The 17,252-nt window shown below is 50.5% G+C and overlaps 1 protein-coding gene across 1 annotated transcript; it reads right to left on the reverse strand.

Annotated features, from left to right (window-relative positions):
- Positions 1 to 2,128: 2,128 nt before the first annotated feature.
- Positions 2,129 to 16,944, reverse strand: STC2 (stanniocalcin 2). Its single transcript, XM_030927776.1, has 4 exons — positions 15,396 to 16,944; positions 13,225 to 13,367; positions 10,580 to 10,791; positions 2,129 to 5,651 (listed from the first exon to the last, which is right to left on the reverse strand). Exons 1-4 carry the CDS (start codon positions 15,544 to 15,546, stop codon positions 5,249 to 5,251), a joined length of 909 nt encoding a protein of 302 aa, XP_030783636.1. The 5' UTR covers positions 15,547 to 16,944; the 3' UTR covers positions 2,129 to 5,248.
- Positions 16,945 to 17,252: the final 308 nt, after the last annotated feature.

Below are 17,252 nucleotides of genomic sequence, written 5' to 3' on the forward strand. Positions count from 1 at the left end.
CCTCGCTGGAGCCCTTAGCCCTTTGCAGAATGTTATTCATATCTCGGGGGACAAGCAGGTGGTCTCTGTCCTCTCTAGCATGCCACTGCTTTTTTACATGCACATTCTCCCTTAATTTTAAGAACTATAAAAATTCCTGGAAATTATCGAATGGGAAATGGAACCAGCTGATTCTCCTCATTACCTTGTGAACAATACCCTGCCTCTGAGAACTCTATGTAAGACCTTTCCTTGTTTCTCCCAAGTTCTAGCTCACCCAGGCAAGCGTGATGTTCAATGGTGGCAATGTGGTTACAGATTCTAAGGTGCCATGAGATCTGGGTTCATCTTGGTGTGGAGTCCATTTCATGCATAAGCCTCGGTTGGCTTTGTGACTTTTTTTTTTTTCTGTACTCTTTGGGAAGTGACATTTTTTGTTGTTCTTTTTGGGGAGTGATAAAAACTGAACTGCTTATGCAAGCAGCAACACGGGACTCCTTGCCCAAGGCTTCTATGGCTCTTCTCTTCTTTTCTCCACCCACAAAAAATAATTCACATAAAAACTGTTCTCTGGCCAGGCGTTGTCCCCTCCCAGCAGGGGGCTTTCTTTTTTGTTGACTTTAGAACCAGTTTGGTTTTCTGTGTCCAGATTTTGGGGTGCATAGATCCAGCTTCCTTTGGAAACTCTGTTTAAATCCCAGCATATTTGGAAGCTCTCTGACTTCTTCCTCCCACAGCCTAATAGTTCCAGAACAGTTGGATTGGAACAACCCCGGGGTTTAGAGGGAGGCAGCTGCATTTCTGGACTCATTTGGGTGCATTTAACCCATGTGTTCACACTTGGGGTGCAAGAAGACAAGGCGGAGGGGTGCATTTGCATGCTGACTCAAGCTCACTAGTTTTGTGACTGGCTCCAGGCATATTAAATGTCATGAAGCCTCAGTTTCTTTATCTTTAAAATGGGTTTCAGAAATAATATCCCTAAAGCACCAGGCAAAGCATAGAGCACACGAGGGGTCCCCAGGAACCTGCAACTGTCCTGATGAGGGTGATGATGTTGGTGAAGAGTTTGGAGGAGCCTGGCTTCTCAGAAAGGTGATGGGGTGAGTTTAGTGAGGAAAGCTCCAGCTGCATGTTTCAGGAAAGCCAGATGCTCCCTAAATGCTTTGCCAGTGGTGCACGATAAGAACCTTATAAAAAATTATCCACATGCAAAGAAAAATGAGGAGGTTCCATGATTCTCCTGCTTCCCTTATCAGAACCAAAATTTGAGTCTTTGCTGAGAGCAAAGGTGAGAGCATTAACTTTTCTTTCCGTTTTGAAGCAGAACTCCTTGGAGGCCTGGAACTATAAATATAAGAGTATAATTATTCTTTCCCCAAGCCTCGTGTAAAATAGGAATAACACTGATGGGTTTAACTTAAAAATAAACTTAAAGTGGAGATTCTAGGCCTCAAGTCGGGGAAGGTGTGTGGGCATAGGAGTCCTGATCTGAGTTTGAGGTCAGACCCCACCCCACTCACTAGCCACACAGTTTGGGACAAGGCTGTACCTCAGTTTCTTCACCTGTAGAATGAGGATGATGATGCCTATTATTTGTGGGACGTAATGAGGATGACATAACACATGCAAAATGCCTACTGTGGTGCCTGGCATGTAGTAGGTACACCAACAGCGGCACATATTGCGTAAACCAGGGGCTCTAGCTCTGTTCTGTTGTTGTGAGCAAGAGCTGGGGAAGAGGCAGTGGGCTTCTGTGTGTGCCAGGCCACTCAGCTGTTAAACTGGTGGTGCCTGCTGCAGGCTCAGTCTCAGAGAAGGGGTGGCCAGGCCACAGGGCAGACTCAAAGGTGAGACCAGAGTGAGCCTTGAGGACCTCCCTAATGGGGTGTGGAGGTGGTACTTCCAGGCCGACTGTGTGAAATTTATTCTCCTCCTTGTCTGAGTGACTCAGGCAGAGGCTTGGACAGAGTCCCTCTGATGGAGGAGAAGCCCAGGGTGGACCTCTTCATCTGGCTTCTCTCCTTGTAGGCTGAACATCCACAGAAGCATAGAATTCTCTTGACATACAAGTCCACTTGCTCACAGCTGTGCCCCCAAGCATTGGACATCAATGACCCTCTCAGACAATGATGCTACTCACGTGGAGGCCATTTATTTAAAACTTTTATTAATGCTTGAAGAAAAATAATGCAATGCGACAATGTACAGGTCCTGTTGCCTAAATCCGTAACAGAAACAGATATTATGACTTAGCAAGCTCACGTGGTGCCAATTCTGAGATCAGACGGGGTTGTTCCTCCTTAGGAAGTGGCCACTGGAAGCATTGTTTTTCCATGCTATTTCCGTGAAGCCTTTTACTTGGTTCAAGTTTAAATTTCTCCCTTTGTGTGTGTCTGACTATAGTTCTGGCCTGGTGTTTTCTATTTATTTAGTTTTAGATGTCAGCATTTTACTATACTTGGTCCTCTCATTTCAGAATAACAGGGCTATTTATTGATATAAAGGAGAGGTGTTCAGATCATCTTGTTAAGATGCAGAGCTCAAAATAAACACTAAATCTTTATTTGGAGATCCACATCCTTCCTCAAAGGAAGGGTCGTGAGTAAATTTGTATGCAGTATAAAGCCCAAGTAGAGGGTGTATTTTTAGTGACTACTTTGCCCACATTTTAGATTGTGCAAATGTCTCAATCAATGCTTACAGAAATTTGGACCTTCCTCAGTGTGGAGCAGAAGACCCTGAGCAATAAATACTATTGGATGCTTCCAGTAACATTAGGGACGGGATTGAAATGCTATCTACCTGACTTCTGAGAAGAAAACAAACCAGTGGCGTGAAAAACATACAACAGAGATCAGTAAATGGGCTCAAATGAACACAGTAAGCAATCTTATGCCTTGGGGGAAAACACAGAGATAATAAATACAAATGACAAATATTTACAATAGAAGCAACAAATGGGACATCAGTAGGTGAACACATAAAACATTTACACGGAGGAAAATGGAAAAGTGATGCCTTTCACACATCCAGTCCAGGAGCTGGCGGACAAATGAACAGCTGACTCAGCAACGCGGGAGAATGTTATTGCTTTAGCTTTTGAGTGATGTCAGTAAAACAGTCAACGTGCCTGCCGTGGTGGCTCACTGCAGGAGACGGCCACGGTTTACACTCGTTCCCATGGCAGAGCCTGACACACAGGTCCTCCTCCCCCCAAGGGCAGAGCTGGATTAAGTGCACCAGCTCTTCTGTTCTCTGCAGGCCCAGATCTTGCTGGGTGCTGGGGGGCCCGGTGGCGGGGGTTGGAGGTGGGGTTTCCTCCCCTCCCCCAACCAATGATTCTCCCCCACCCCAGCATGGATCAAGAAAGACTGGGATTGGATTTGGGTCATAGAAATACTAGCTGCATTTTGGTTGAAGGCATTCCCCAGGAACAAGTCATTTTAGAGCAGATACACTTAGTTTCTTGGTGTCTGGCTTCAGGTTGCCTTGAGGAAGAGCTGAGGAGTTGACAGATAAGGATGCATGTGCTTTTTGGCCCACTCACTAGAACAGAGATCAGTAAACTGTGTCCTGTGAGTGAAATTCAGCTGGGGGCCGTTAAATAAATCTTCCTGGAAGGGAGCCAAGCCCTCTCGTTTGTGTGTTGTCTGTGGCTGCTTTTGTGCTAGGATGGCAGAGTTGAGTAGTTTCGACAGAGACCTCATGGCTCGCCAAACTGAAAGTACTGGATTCACTATCTGGCCCTTTGCAGACAATGTTTGCCGACCCCTGCTCCAGAAGAGCCCAGCCCAGAATACCAGGCCACTCCCTACAATACCAGCTCCTGCTTGAGAAAGGATAGGCTTTAATTTGATGGCCTATTAGGAAGAAAAGGCCTATTTAGGTGATGTTTTAAATAACCCAAGAAACTCACTGTGGAGACTTTAAATGAAAATCCTCACTCTCCTTTCCTCGTATTTTTATTTCTGTCTCTTCTCTCTGCCTTTATTTGTCCCCTTGGACTCCTCTCCTTGTTGCTAAATTTCCAATTAGGATCTGGAAAATCCTGTTCCTTAGAGATTTTCAGCAGTCTCCTCGATTTTATGTAAAAGGTCAGCATTTCCTGATAGGAATTACTAAGTAGTCTTCATTCTCTTCTTTCCTTTCCCATCCTCTCACATGGAGAAGCCAGGTTTCCAGCTGGGCCTCCTGGAATCGCCAGGACGCAGCTTTACCAATCTTGGCTGAGGGTCAAGGTGAGATAACAAAACCCTAAGGGAAATTTGTCAACTGTACTCCCCATGTGTGCATTTTCCTCTGGGTGGAAGGTTTCCCCCAAGTGGGCAGGAGTGCAAGTCAGGCAGTCAGATGTATGGCTATGTCGCTGTCTGATAGCTTTTAAAATAGAACTTAACAAACAAACAAACAAAAATCAGCCTCAAAGGATGGGCTGTTTTTTTTTTTTTTTAAACCCCTTTGAGCTGGTTTTAATGACCCAGTTGCTTTGTTTGAAAGCCATTTATTTAGACGACAGATATGTAGATATAACTGGATAAATAAAAAAGTGAAATCGAGATTTGAAGCAGTGGTTAAAATATAAACTTATAGGGGCCACTCCCTTGGACAGTGTCCCCCCCAGCCCAGACAGAACAATGGCTCAGAAATTACACATAGAAATGACACTCCTCCCCCCACCCCCGCCAAGAGCTCTGAACCTCAAGGTCCCACACAAGAAACTGAATTTCAGTTTGGCACCAAGCACCCCCTCGGCCCCTGCCTCCTCTCCACCCTTCTCCTGCATTCTAAGCGATATTTATTTTTACATTCACTCCTGTCCTGGAATCCAGCCGCCCTGACTTCCGTGGAGACAGCACCAGACGCTGCTGCACCAGAAGCTTCGGGGCGGGGCCCAGCACCCACTGTGTGGCCCAGCTCCGGGGGCCCTGCCTTACCCTGCCCCTCCCTGGTTCACCTCCCCCACAAAAGAGCGGCCGACACCCACTGGCTCCACAGATGGAAAGAAGACAAAGGTACAAGGATAACGCGGGCGCGCTCCCTTGAGTACGTGTAAGTGCAGAGTTCACCAGGCACCCCCGAGACCCCACGGCCCCAGGGGTCTCCATCTCACCTGTCCGTTCCGCGAACACACACCTCGATGAAGTCCACAGTCCCCACAGAATCCTGTGTGTGACATCCCCCCTCTCTAATGGTAAATGTTTTGGAATGTCCATAGATAAGAAAATGGACGGTGTGGAGGAAAGATTTCGCGGCCTGGCCTTTCATTTCACCTCCGGATATCGGAATACTCAGACTGTTCATCCTCCCACTCGCTGCTTCCGGAAGGTCCCTGAGCCCCAAGGCCCCCGACTCTGCCCCGGGCATGGGCGTTTGGGTGGCTTTTGCTACCTCGCTCACCCTTGGCACCTCGGCCAGTCTCCCTACTGCTGGGTTCTGGCAGGTGATGTCCTGCTTCCCCGTGGTGGGCCCTGGAGAGCTTGGCTCTGTCCACCTGGGGCTGGCGCTCAGGGGCCGCTGTGGGAGGCCTCTGGATGGCTGAGGTGCAGAAGCTCAAGATGGAGCACAGGCTTCCCCAGTTCTGCTCACACTGAACCTGCACACTGTGGGTGATGGCCTCCTTCACCTCCTCCCCACAGGTCAGCAGCAAGTTCACGAGGTCCACGTAGGGTCTAAAGATTGAAAGCAGAGAGAGAGAGAGAGAGAGAGAGAGAGGCTGGGAATGGAGCAAGTCCCAAATGGACCACAGAGGGTAGGGGCAATGCTGGGAAGGAGGCATGGCCAGTGCTTGGCCAGTGGAAGGTCTCTCTCAAATGACTTCAAGCCTTTTCTCGTAGTCTATGGAGTACTGGCCTCAACCAACACTTATTGGGTGGCCATTGTGTCCCAGGCTCACAGGTGCATAGGGTAAGAGCTTATGGCTCTTAGGATGAGCGCTTAGGACCCTAAAAGGAAGACCCTCTGGGGAAGGTGAGAAATCTGGGCGGCTGTGGGAATAATGGCAGGAGAGTTCTGGGTGCCTAAAGGCACCCAGAACTAGGTGAGTTTCAGCTAGAGTGGAGATGGCTCTGGGGTCCAGTGGAATCATAATTAGGCAAATGGTGCGGGGCCTTACATAGACTCCCAAACAGAAGATTCTTTTTGGTAGGGAAGAGGAAACCATGAAGGTTTAGGGCCATGTGCCCTCTGTGAGAAGCTGCCAAGAAACCATTATCCCCATGTTTGCATTTGCCCCGGGTTTAGGCTCAAGATGAAGAAGGGTGTTTTTGAAGTTATCGGATGCATTTCTTCTGCATCTGGAGGAGTATGGAAGAGCTGAAGTGGGAGGGAGGAAGACCGCCTGCCTGGGACGTCATTGCCCGTGCATGCAGTGACTCCCTCTCTCAGTAGCAGAGGCTGGGGAGTAGCTGTGGCCATTTACGCATCTTTATTCTTTCAGTCTGGGCTTCCTTAGATTGGAGTTGAAGGCTGGCGGTCAGGGGACCCTGTGTTTGGATTGAGAGACAGCTCGCTGTGCAACGAACTCGCCTAGTTCTGGAGGGCAGAGCCAGTTGCTCAGGCCATTCTGGTTGCCTTGGGCTGGAAGAATTTACCCCAGGGGGTGGACAAGGTGTGCAGAAGGCAGGAGCATCTGCTTTTTATATTTACGGGTCCATCTGATAAGGAGTGTCCCCAGCAATGGGCTCTCATGGGTCACTCACTGAGCTTTTATTTTAACTTCTCACTGGCCTTTAAAACCCCCCAAGGCGGGTATAGAATGTTTCACATGGCTAACCAGCATTCCTGGGCAGTCCTCGCTGGCAAAGTTTCTGACTTATCTGACCATAAGCATTGCAGCTGTGGGCCATCACCTTGAGCAGGGAAGTCACCCTGGAATGTGAGGTCATTCACAATAAGGAGCAACCTGGTTTGTCCTCCCTAAGTCTGGGCCACCAGAGAGGCTGCGTTACAGCCCATGGAGCCTTTTCTTTGCAAGCTGGCAGCTGTTGCTATGTGGAAAGAGCAGACGGTATTTTGAGATGTGTGAAGTAGTTTACTGCATTTTTATTAATTAGTCCTCAAGTTGGAATTGAGTGAACTGTCCTCATCTCATGGATGTAAAAACTGAGAAGAGCAGGGAGAAGGTGGCTTTTGGAAACTTCTGGGCTTCAGGGCCCAGGGCTTGGCTGAGAGCAGAGCAGAGAGGAGGAATGCTCTGGCTGATAGAGATCAAGCTGCTGTTTAGGGCCAGTTTGATGACTTTGGAGTCAGCAAGTCTGTGCATGGTCGCTGGGCAAAGGGCTGTAAACCCTCAAAGCAGGCCCCTGACAACGCAAGACAACCTAACGCTGTCTCCTCGGACTGCCCTGAGGTGGGCATGCAGGAGGCAATATGAGGGAAATGCTCCACGAGTGCTTGTTTTCTTCTATTTTTTGAAAACTAGAAGCTGCCTCCGGAGTTCAAGTTCACTGAGTGTGTCTGCTAAAGCAGCAACGGGATTTTAGCACCTGACTGTGCCTGCCACGGCACCAGGGCTAGATGAGCACACTGCAGGGGTGAGTGTCTGTCTTTTTGAGATACTAACTGGATGCTGTCTTCAAGCTTCTTGCCCCAGATTAAGGGGAGGGCTGTCTTGGGGATATACAGACTGTCTCTCTTTCGCCTTCTCTGCCAGGGTGTTCTGTCTGCCAGATGAGCCCCCAGAAGCCCAAGGTGGATCTGGATCCGAGAAGCCTGGATGAGCCCATGCTCTCCTCTGCCCTTGGCCCTCTTTCTCTCCAGGAGGAAGCTGTGAACTGCGGGGAGGGGTGTGTGTGCCGAACCAAGTTAATCTAAGCCGTGTTCCGAGCTGGCATGGTGCCTTCTCAGGCTGCAAGCTCAGCCCGTGTCTAATGACAAAGTCCAGCTCGTTCAACTGGGTGTCAGCAAAGCTAAAGGATTTTAAAAAATACTTGGAGGGGGATGTGCCTGGAGCCTGCCAGCACCCAGCAACACGGGGAGTGGGGGTCAAGCCAGGCCGGCTGCAGCTAGGGGGAGACAGATGCTATGCAGAAAGTGGGGCGGGCAGGAAGGGGTGAGGGGAGCAGAGAGGAAGAGCTTAAAAAGAGCAGCATTAATTGGGGGTGAGTGTTCTGGTGTGGATGGGGGTTGGGTTGAAGAATGGGGTGGTGCAGATTCTGGGGTGACTGTGATTTCCTCATCTCTAAAGTGAAAAGCAAATTCAGTTCTCTTTTTTTATTTTTTTGACCAATACCACACATTCGGAAATGACCTTCTTGATATTTGGGGACTGATAAGATACTTAAATCAGTTAAGATGCTTGAAAAAAAAAACAAAACTAAGAAGCAGGCAGTTCAGCTAGAAGTATAAGTCGATGCACTGCCACATCATGGCTTCAGAAGGAAAGGTAATGGGGGCTTTTGGGAAGCTGGAGTTAGTGGAGACCCCTGCCTAGAGATGACTTAGGGGGAAGTAAGAGGAACAGCATGTGACCAGGCTTCTTATATGGGCTGCCTGCATTTCCAGAGCAGGCTGGGGTAGGGGGTCATAGGCTCATTCTGAATGGTGTGAGGAGACCATGGCCCCGAGGGCCACATTCCCAAGAAGGAGACACTAGAAGAAGGCTTTACCTTCTACTGAATTAAGGGGAGGGGGCGGGACTTCCAACCTTCAGTTTTCCCAAAGAATACTTTTCTCCAAGAAAGATAGTCTTCCTGTGCTCCAGGTATGCATTATAGCCTTATAAACTAGGAATGGGCCCCATCACCCACCCATTCCTGAGGCCAGCAAACTCTCTCTAATGGGGGACAGGGCTGGAGGTGAGTGAAGCTCATGGCATTTCCTAGCCATGGGGCATTTGTCTCTTCCAGAGGCACCTGAAGGAAGGGAATTTTAGAGTGTTCTCCTTGTGTAATGGGGATATATTTGATAAAAGGACAAGAAGCCCACCACATGTGGGGAGCTGTGAGACCTTTCAGGTCTAGCAGGGAGACTATAGGCTGGGAGCGAGTTTCAAGACTGTTCCTGACGACTGGCTAGAGTCATGTATATCAGCAATTCCGAAGCTTAAAAGCAGGAATCAAACCTCAGTGCGAGTTCTCTAATGTCTTAGCTTCACTTTCCTCCTCTTGGGCATAGTAATTTCTATCTTGTAGCATTTTTGGGGAAGATAAATGAGATAACCCATGTAAAGGCCCTGGCCAAGGGCCTAGCACATTAAAAAAAAAAAAAAAAAAGACAGCTATCGTTGTTGATGATGCTGTGGCTGCTACTGTTCCCTTACAAATATTTGAAGGATAAAAAATATTTTGTAAGGCATTAGCCTAATTCAAGGAAAATACAATATTAATTTGCTTTTGGCAAGAGCTTCCTGCAGTGTTTTGCCATGAATTGTATGATTCTAACACTGTACCAAGGGTGTTGCAAGATGCCTATGACCTTACAACCAAGTGGAAAGAGACAGGAGGTGGTTGCTGTTCTCTGTCATCTGAGTGGTGTTGGTGTGGTAGGGACATAACTGGAAGAAGGTTGTGGCACAAACTGAGGATCAAGAGTTCATAAAATTATACTGATTTGGCTCAATGAGTCACCATGGAGAGACCAACAGTGCCATCAAACTGGTAATGACTTGTACGAAACTGCTTGGCTAGTGGCTTTCTTTCTGCCCTGTGTCTCTGAGGAAAGAGCCATTGTCAATATTAACAAAAAAATTCATCTTTAGGGGCTCCTGGCCCTGCCTCATGTTAGGAACAATTGTGTACCAACGTGCTTTACCATGCTGCAAAATTTAGGATCCTATAGCGGAAATATTTTGTAAGGAATGATGCATCCTGATTTTATCATTGAATTTCAAGTATTGGAATAAGTAAGTTCACATTTCCTTGTTTTGGCATAAAAGCGTTTAGCTGATTAAAGTTTTTGGCATTTGTTTTGCATTTTTCTGAGAGGGCACTAATGTATTAGAGAAGGTGAACTCAACCTTCTAAGGGAAAGGAAACTTAAGGAGGCAGGAAAAGCATCTAATAGCTCTGTTTTCGGCATTTGAGAGTATAGGTTCTGGAGCCAGACTGCTCAGCAGACTGGAGTCAGGTCCCAAGCCTGGCTTTGCCTGTCACTAGCTGTGTGAGCTTTGCCTTAGTGAGTCTCAGTTTTCTCATTTGTCAAATGGAGGTGACAAGGGCTGTTGTGAGGATCAAGTGAAAAATTCACAAGGAGCTCTTAGCCCAGTGCCTGGCACTTGGTAAATATTCAACCAATGTTATTAGCAATCTGCTGTCAGTAAGGACACCTCTACAGCTACTCAGAATATTCTGAGAGCTAGTGGGTTCTTGGCTAAGGGGAAGATGAAGAGCATTTCTGAATCGACACATTTCATTCTTAGTAAAACGATTTCCATTTCTGTTGCTTGTGATTTTGAGACTGATGAGGGAATTCTCTCTTTTCCTGAAAGCCAGCAGGAAAGGGGCCTTTTAGGAGAGTCAGGGTAGCTTTCTGAAGTAAATGGAAACCTCCATTTGACAGGCATTCAACCTCTAGAAGCAACGCGGCTCTCCTCCCATACACCTTGCCGTCCTTGGTGGGTGGCCCTTCCACCCCAGGCCCTCTGTGGGGCAGTACTCACTCGTGCAGCAGCAAGTCCTTGAAATGGATCATCTCTACTATCACCCGGGTGTTCTCCTGGGCAGCCGTGCACAGGTCGTGCTTGAGGTAGCATTCCCGCTGCAACTGGAACACCATTTCCCTGATGGCCGGGCACTTCCGGCTTATGCAGCCGAACCTGTGCCGCAGAGCATGGGCCTTACATTTCAAGGCGTCTTTGATGAATGACTTGCCCTGAGAACACACAGGCAGGAGAAGGGAGAGAGGGGCAGAAAGCAGGAGACCTCATTACACGCTTGGACATTTCAGCCCTTCTTGGGCTTACACAGGATATTCCTGACATCAGAACCCAAGGCCCCGCCAGAGATGGAGGTCCTCCCAGGTGACAGGCAATGCCACATCAGAAGGCATGTCCAGAGTGACATGACACCCCCAGCACTTGGCAACAAGGGATGTTCATTCTGTAGACTAATAACACATCTTCCTCCTTCCTCCCCAGCTACTCTGTGAGTTTCCCTCCAACGGGGGCTTCGGTGGCTATGTGTCTCTCAGGTAGCCCCGTGCTGGTTGTTTGGTGACAACTTTTCTGGAACACAAACGGAATTTGGCCAGACACAAATCCATAAATCCTTCACGGTTCTCACAAGCAGTTTCCCCTAGGTGGAAGGTGCCTGCATGTCCAAATCTCACACTTTTCCTTTCTCTATTGATTCCAGGGGCGACACCAAGATTGACTGCTGACTGTGCCTCCCTTTCTGCCTCAGTGCCTCCCACGCCCCAAATCCATACCCTTGTCTCCTACCCTACCAGGAAGAGCGTTCTTTTCCTTTTTGAAAATGACTCTACTCCTTTAAACTGTTCGGATTATTGCCTCTAAAAGGCCGGCCTGGCACCCTGCCTGGCAGCATCTGGAGTCTGAACTGCCGCACTGGCGGCCCCTCCCCCACACTCCCTGCCTCCGAGTGGCGAAGGCAGCCAGGCATACATCTGGCCTGCAGTTCTCTTTCCTGGCAACCCCGTTTGATTGTGCTTATCCTAGAAAGGAGACAGCTGTTGGGGGTTTGGAGGCAAGCTCGGTGCTGCTCCCTTATCAACCTCCCGCGGCCCGGAGGCATTGTGGGATGCCTACCCAGGAATCCCCACACCCCACATTACTATAGAAACGAGCTGTCGTCGGAGAGGTCACCCCTCTGTTTTTAGACAGACCCGGAAGTCACTGAGTTGAGAAAGTAAATGGGTTTAGGTTGGAAATGGGAAGCCAGCCAGCACATTTATTTTGGTTCTCTCTTTAGCAGCCATAGAAATGTCTACAGATAGCATCGGATCTCTGAAAAACCATGTGGCCTGAGCACCCTCCCCGTGGCCCCCTCTCTTTTGACTCTCTAGCCAGAGCCAAATGGAATGGAGGGCAGGGTGTGCCCGTTTATTAAGCAGTTATGTGCTGAGCATCGACTTGAAAGGGATGCCTCTAACTTGAGAACATATTCCTGTTGGTTGAGAAAAAAAGAGGAAGATGAATTTATGCGAGGGCTGTGGCAATCTGTTCTTGGTATTCTTCCCTGACATCCTGTGGGATTGCCCTTAAATACACGTCTTTCCTCCGGATTTCCTATTACGTTTCCTAATTCCCGTTAATCCAGAGTGATGCTTTATTAGGGAGCCTCAAGGAGTTCAAAGTTCTACCTCTTTCCTTCCCTGGTTTCAGTTTCCCCTCTGGCCACTGCACATCCTCTGCAGTTTAGGCTGCCTGCCCTGTCATCACCTCCCTTCCTTGTTCCCAGGCACTGCTTTGTCAGGCTCACTACTGTATGTCATGGATGGGGACTGGTGACATCCATAAATCTCACCTAAACTGATGGCCACCTCCAAATGTTGGCATTGCTCTCCAATGAACCAGGAGAGAGGTTTCTGAGATATAGTAACAGGGCATTTCAACAGGGCATATAAGTGGCCAGGGAGAACACGAAGAAGGTGAGTCTGAAGCCACACGCCATCTAAAAATGAATTTGTGTTGTTGGCACTGGAGCCATAGGTGGCTTGTTGTGTTCCTGTCTTGCCCTGAGCAGCAACTCCACGTTGCCCTTGGGGCCCTGGGATAACCGAAGTGGGTCAGGCCCTGACTATATTTATTATACAGAGCAAAAGGAAAGTGTGGAATTGAAGGACTCGATCAGGGTTTTGACCTGACAGGTTGGGAGAGAAGGATCTGCTACTCAGGAGGAATAGAAGTCTGCTCTTTCAGAGGTCCTGAGTTATTTGGGTTGCCTGCACACACACCACATGACGGATTTCTACACACTTTGTGTCTCATTTCCCTAGTAGGTGAAAATGGCTTCTGAAATGTATAACTGGGGGTTCTTGCCCCTACCTCTCATGCAATGGGCTTTGGAGACTGAGTTCTGGGTGGCCAGACACAGCGTGTCCCCTCACAAGGTGTTTATTATTTATTAAGACATTGGTCTCCAGTCCACCCTGCCTGTGTAGACACAGCTTATGAGTGCAGAGGGGAGACACTGGAATAATGTTTTATACCTAGACTGTTGCTTGCAAGCACTAAAACACACCACAAGGAACAGCAAAGGAAGTTGGTTAACAAGGCTTTCCAATGAACATTTCAATCATGTACGCTCACCCCAAACATTCTTCATGCTCTGGATGGATTTTTACCTGGGCATCAAATTTTCCAGCGTTGTGCAGAAAAGTCATGCAAATCCCATGTAAGCCCCGAATCTCACAAGAATTGTTCTCGAAACATTCAAACACGCCACACCCCACATCGCCAGCGTTGACCAAACAGTGCTGGATCTCCGCTAAAAGGAAAATCACATACAAATATATACAAAACTCTAACCCACGCTGGGCAATGCAGAGAGGTCGTTTGAAATAAAAGTTAGTAACAACTCAAGGAAAATTTAAGGAGGAAAAAAGAGTTAGTAATGACTATTTCAAGACCGAAAAAGCCTGGGAAACAAAATTTCCTCCTTTAATCTACTCATGAAAAATATCTCTATTTGTAAATATTTGTAGAAAAGAGCCGAAAATTACAAAAATTACAACCAGAAGGCTGGTCTGAGCATTCCTCCTTTTTGTCCTTTCCATTTTATTACAGTATTTGTGGCAATACTTAGTTTGAGAGCAAAATATATTTCAGCTTTTTAAACCCACAGACAAAAATAAAATTTTGAGTCGAACTGTACTTCATCAATGAAGTACCCTTCTCTACTTGATCTGTAGAAGTTGCTGCTATTAAATTACAGCCATTTGCTTCCTGACACCCAAATGACAGCATCTAAAAAGCAGTTTCAATTCAGCTTTATGATTCAACACCTAAAAATCAAAACAAAATTCCTATTAAGGCAGTGCCTCCCAACCCTTCGCATTAAAATACCAGCTAGGGAAGCTGCGGTTGGCTAGCAGGCTTAGGAGTGGAGTCAGATGGGGGCAAGCCTTCAGAAACGCCACTATCCGCGGTTGCAGGCTCCTTTTAATTAGGGATGGGGTGAGGTATCTCACCCAATCCCCTAGAGCTCCCTCTGCCCCGGAGGGAGCTTGCAGCTCTTCACCGAACGTGGCCCCCATTCCTCTCTCGGAAAGGGCAGACGGAGGAAGTTAACTGTCAGGCTGCAGCGTGCAAAACCTCTTCCCTCCCTTCCCACTACCCAAGTCTCTGATTTAAACCAACCACAAAATTACATCAGAAAAGTATATTTTGGAAGAAGGGCGGGGTCGGAGCAGATAATCCGCATCAGATTAAATCCAGCGAGAGAATGAGGGGCGTTTATTGTTGAGGGTCCCCAACCACCGAGAATCACGTTCAGTTCTCAGAGGAAGCGCCAGAGAAGGGGGAGGGTGGGCGAGGGTCTCGGGGTAGTGGGGGTGCCGGCCCCAGCATGTGGAGGTGACAGGCTCCGTAAGACCCCACGTGCCGCCGGGGCAGGACCGCGCAGGGCCGCGATTCACTCACTTGGGGCGTCCCTAATGGGCACTCGTGCATTCTTGCTCCTGCGGTGAGCGCACGCACGCCGCCGCGTTCACACGGCCCCCCAAAGTCGGGGGAGGGGTCGTGGAGCGAAGGAGCTGTAAGCAGATTTTCTTTCTCTTTCCGAGCTGGGAAAAGGGCCAGCCCCGTGCCCTGCACGCCTGGCTCTGCTTTGTAGCTTGCTGGTGAGCCAAGAGCCGGTCGAGCAGAGGAGGCGCACGGTTCGGGTCATGTCACCATTTCTTGGCTTGCTGACTTGGCCAGGAGCTGGGGATGGCAGCAGCACCGCGGAGGTACGCTTTGCGCCGCCCCCACGCTCCCTTCCGAAAGCAGTGCCCCCAGGGGGAAAGTTCGCAGTGCCATCTGTCTCGCCGGCAAAGTTCTGGGATGTCGGGCATCTTTTGAGGAGGGGGAAGACGCGGCACTCTTACTGAGGCCGTCAGGCTGGGAAGAGAAGTTCTCCGGGTGCAGGGCGCAGCCCAGCTCCGGGGACCCTCTGTGCCTCCCGCGTGCCGGCCGGGATGAAGCGCGCTTTGCACCGGACCCGGGACTCGGGGGCGGGAGATGGCGCTGCCAGCGTCAGACGCTGCCTCATTTCCCCTCGACCCTGGGGAGGACAGCAACAAGTCCTGCCCCAGCCATTTCATCACCCTTGCTAGCACGTGCAGATTCCGGGCGCTCGGAGCCCGGCGCGGACCTCGCCTTGCCTCGCGCTTCCCTTTGCACGTCCCGTGCCATCCTAAGAGTTTGCGTGGCCGTGGGTGGGCGCCTGGCTCCCGGCGAAACGCCTGGGGCGCGCCGCGTGGGTGCACGGTGTCCTCTCCCAGTAGCTCCCGGTTGCGGGGGCACATGCACTTACCTGTATTCTGCAGGGACAGGCGGCCTTTCTGCTGGGAGCTCCTGTCTTGGGGACCCTCGGGTGGGTTGGTGGCGTCGGTCCCTCGCGCCGGGTCAAAGGTGGCCAACACCAAAGCCAGGGTCATGAAGTGGCCCAGCCGTTCGGCACACATGGCTCTTGGTATTAACCTCCCGCCAGGAGACCTGAATCCTTTATGCTCCCCTCCTCCTCCTCCTCCTCTTCCTCCTTCGCCGCTTCCCCTCCTCCTCCCACTCTTCCTCTTTGCTCGCCTTTTCCCTCCTCCTCGCGGCCGCGGCTCGGATAGAGGTTACCCAGCGCCCTCACGTAGCTCTCCGGAGAGCATGTGACCAGGCCGTTAGCAGCGCCGCGAGTGCCCGGCAATGGCAGAGATGGTGCCTCAAATATCCCTGGAAGCTCTGGTGTCACTTGAATGAAGGAGTCGAGCAGGTGTTGTCCCGGCGGCTGGACCAATCCGAGACCCCGGCCCTTTTGACAACACGGCCGGGAGGCGGGGCCTGCGCTCAACTACTACAGGAGGAAGCCGAGCTCCGCTGGGAGCGCCGGACAAAGTTGCCGACCTGGCGGCGGCCACGCGTTTGCGTGCGTGTGTATGAGTGTGTGTGAGCGCGGCCGGAGATGCGTGCGTGTGCGGGTGCTCCAGGGCAATGGTCGAAAGGACTGTAGAATATAAACGCGAATCCAAGCTCCAGTTGCTGTTAAAGGGGGACGGTCTGCTCTGGGACAGAGTCCCTCGGGCCCCTGGCTCGCGTCACACCCGCATCGGGTTGGGAAAGTTTCCTCTTTCCGCCTTTTGGAATTCAGTGAGATTCTCAGCCCAGAGGACTTAATAAATTGAAGCAGTTTCCCGGGCACAATGATGCTGTGGGCCAACTGAGCACACATGGGAATTCCTGGCTTTGTGACACTTTGCATTAAAAAGAACCCCACGATTGAAGATAGGAGGAGAAGTACTAGATATAGTATTTGCTCTGAGCAACTGCCCTATCTTCCCGCTTTGGTGGGCCGTGCAACACTTGGAGTGTCGTTTCTCGTCCTTCCCCTGATCCAGACGCATTCCAGGCTGGGCTGCAGGGATCCAGGTGACAGTCGGGACTTGCATCATTTCCAGGAGGCTGGCAGGGAGGCCCAAGGCAGCCCTGAGTCAGCCCGCCACAGAGCATCGCGTGCCCGGAGGCCAGAGCTTGAAAGACAACTTTACGCGTCTCCAAACACACTCCTGCATTTTCTCAAAGCGCTGCTCGCCACCCCGCTCTGGGTTCCCTTTTACTCTCCAGTCATCTGATGGAAGTGGTGAGAACAAAAACAAAGACAAAAAAACTAAATCCGGGGAAATTATCTCCATCTCCTCCCTTTTCTTGTTTGGCCCCCTCCCCAAGAACCGCCGGGTGGGGATAGCCCGGGTTACTTTCTCCCCCGGCCCGCGGAGGGAAGGAGAAAGTTGGGCGCCGCTTGGAGCGCCTCTTCCCCTGCTATGTGTGTACGTGTGCACGCTCACGTCTCCCCCGCGCCGGGGCCTGGGAAAGGAACTGCTCTCGGTCCCGTCACCCCACAGCGCAGCTCGGGGGGCTCTCAAGGCTGAGGGAGGGCGGGGGCACGACCGCCGCGACCGAGCGCCCCCGGGCACGCACCCGGCGTTGGCGCGCACTCGCCCCTCCCCTCGTCCCCACCCTCCTCCAGGAGAACAGGTGAGCCCGGGTACCAGCTCTCCATCCCCCACCCCCACCCCGCGCCCCGCCCGCGCCCTCTGCGGTAATGCGCCTGGGAAGTTTCATCACCCACTGCCCAGGAGACGCGGCCCTAGGTCTCCGCGGCGGGGCGCACTGCCCGCCTGGTTGG

Source organism: Rhinopithecus roxellana, chromosome 3, assembly GCF_007565055.1.
Source record: "Rhinopithecus roxellana isolate Shanxi Qingling chromosome 3, ASM756505v1, whole genome shotgun sequence".
NCBI lineage: Eukaryota > Metazoa > Chordata > Mammalia > Primates > Cercopithecidae > Rhinopithecus > Rhinopithecus roxellana.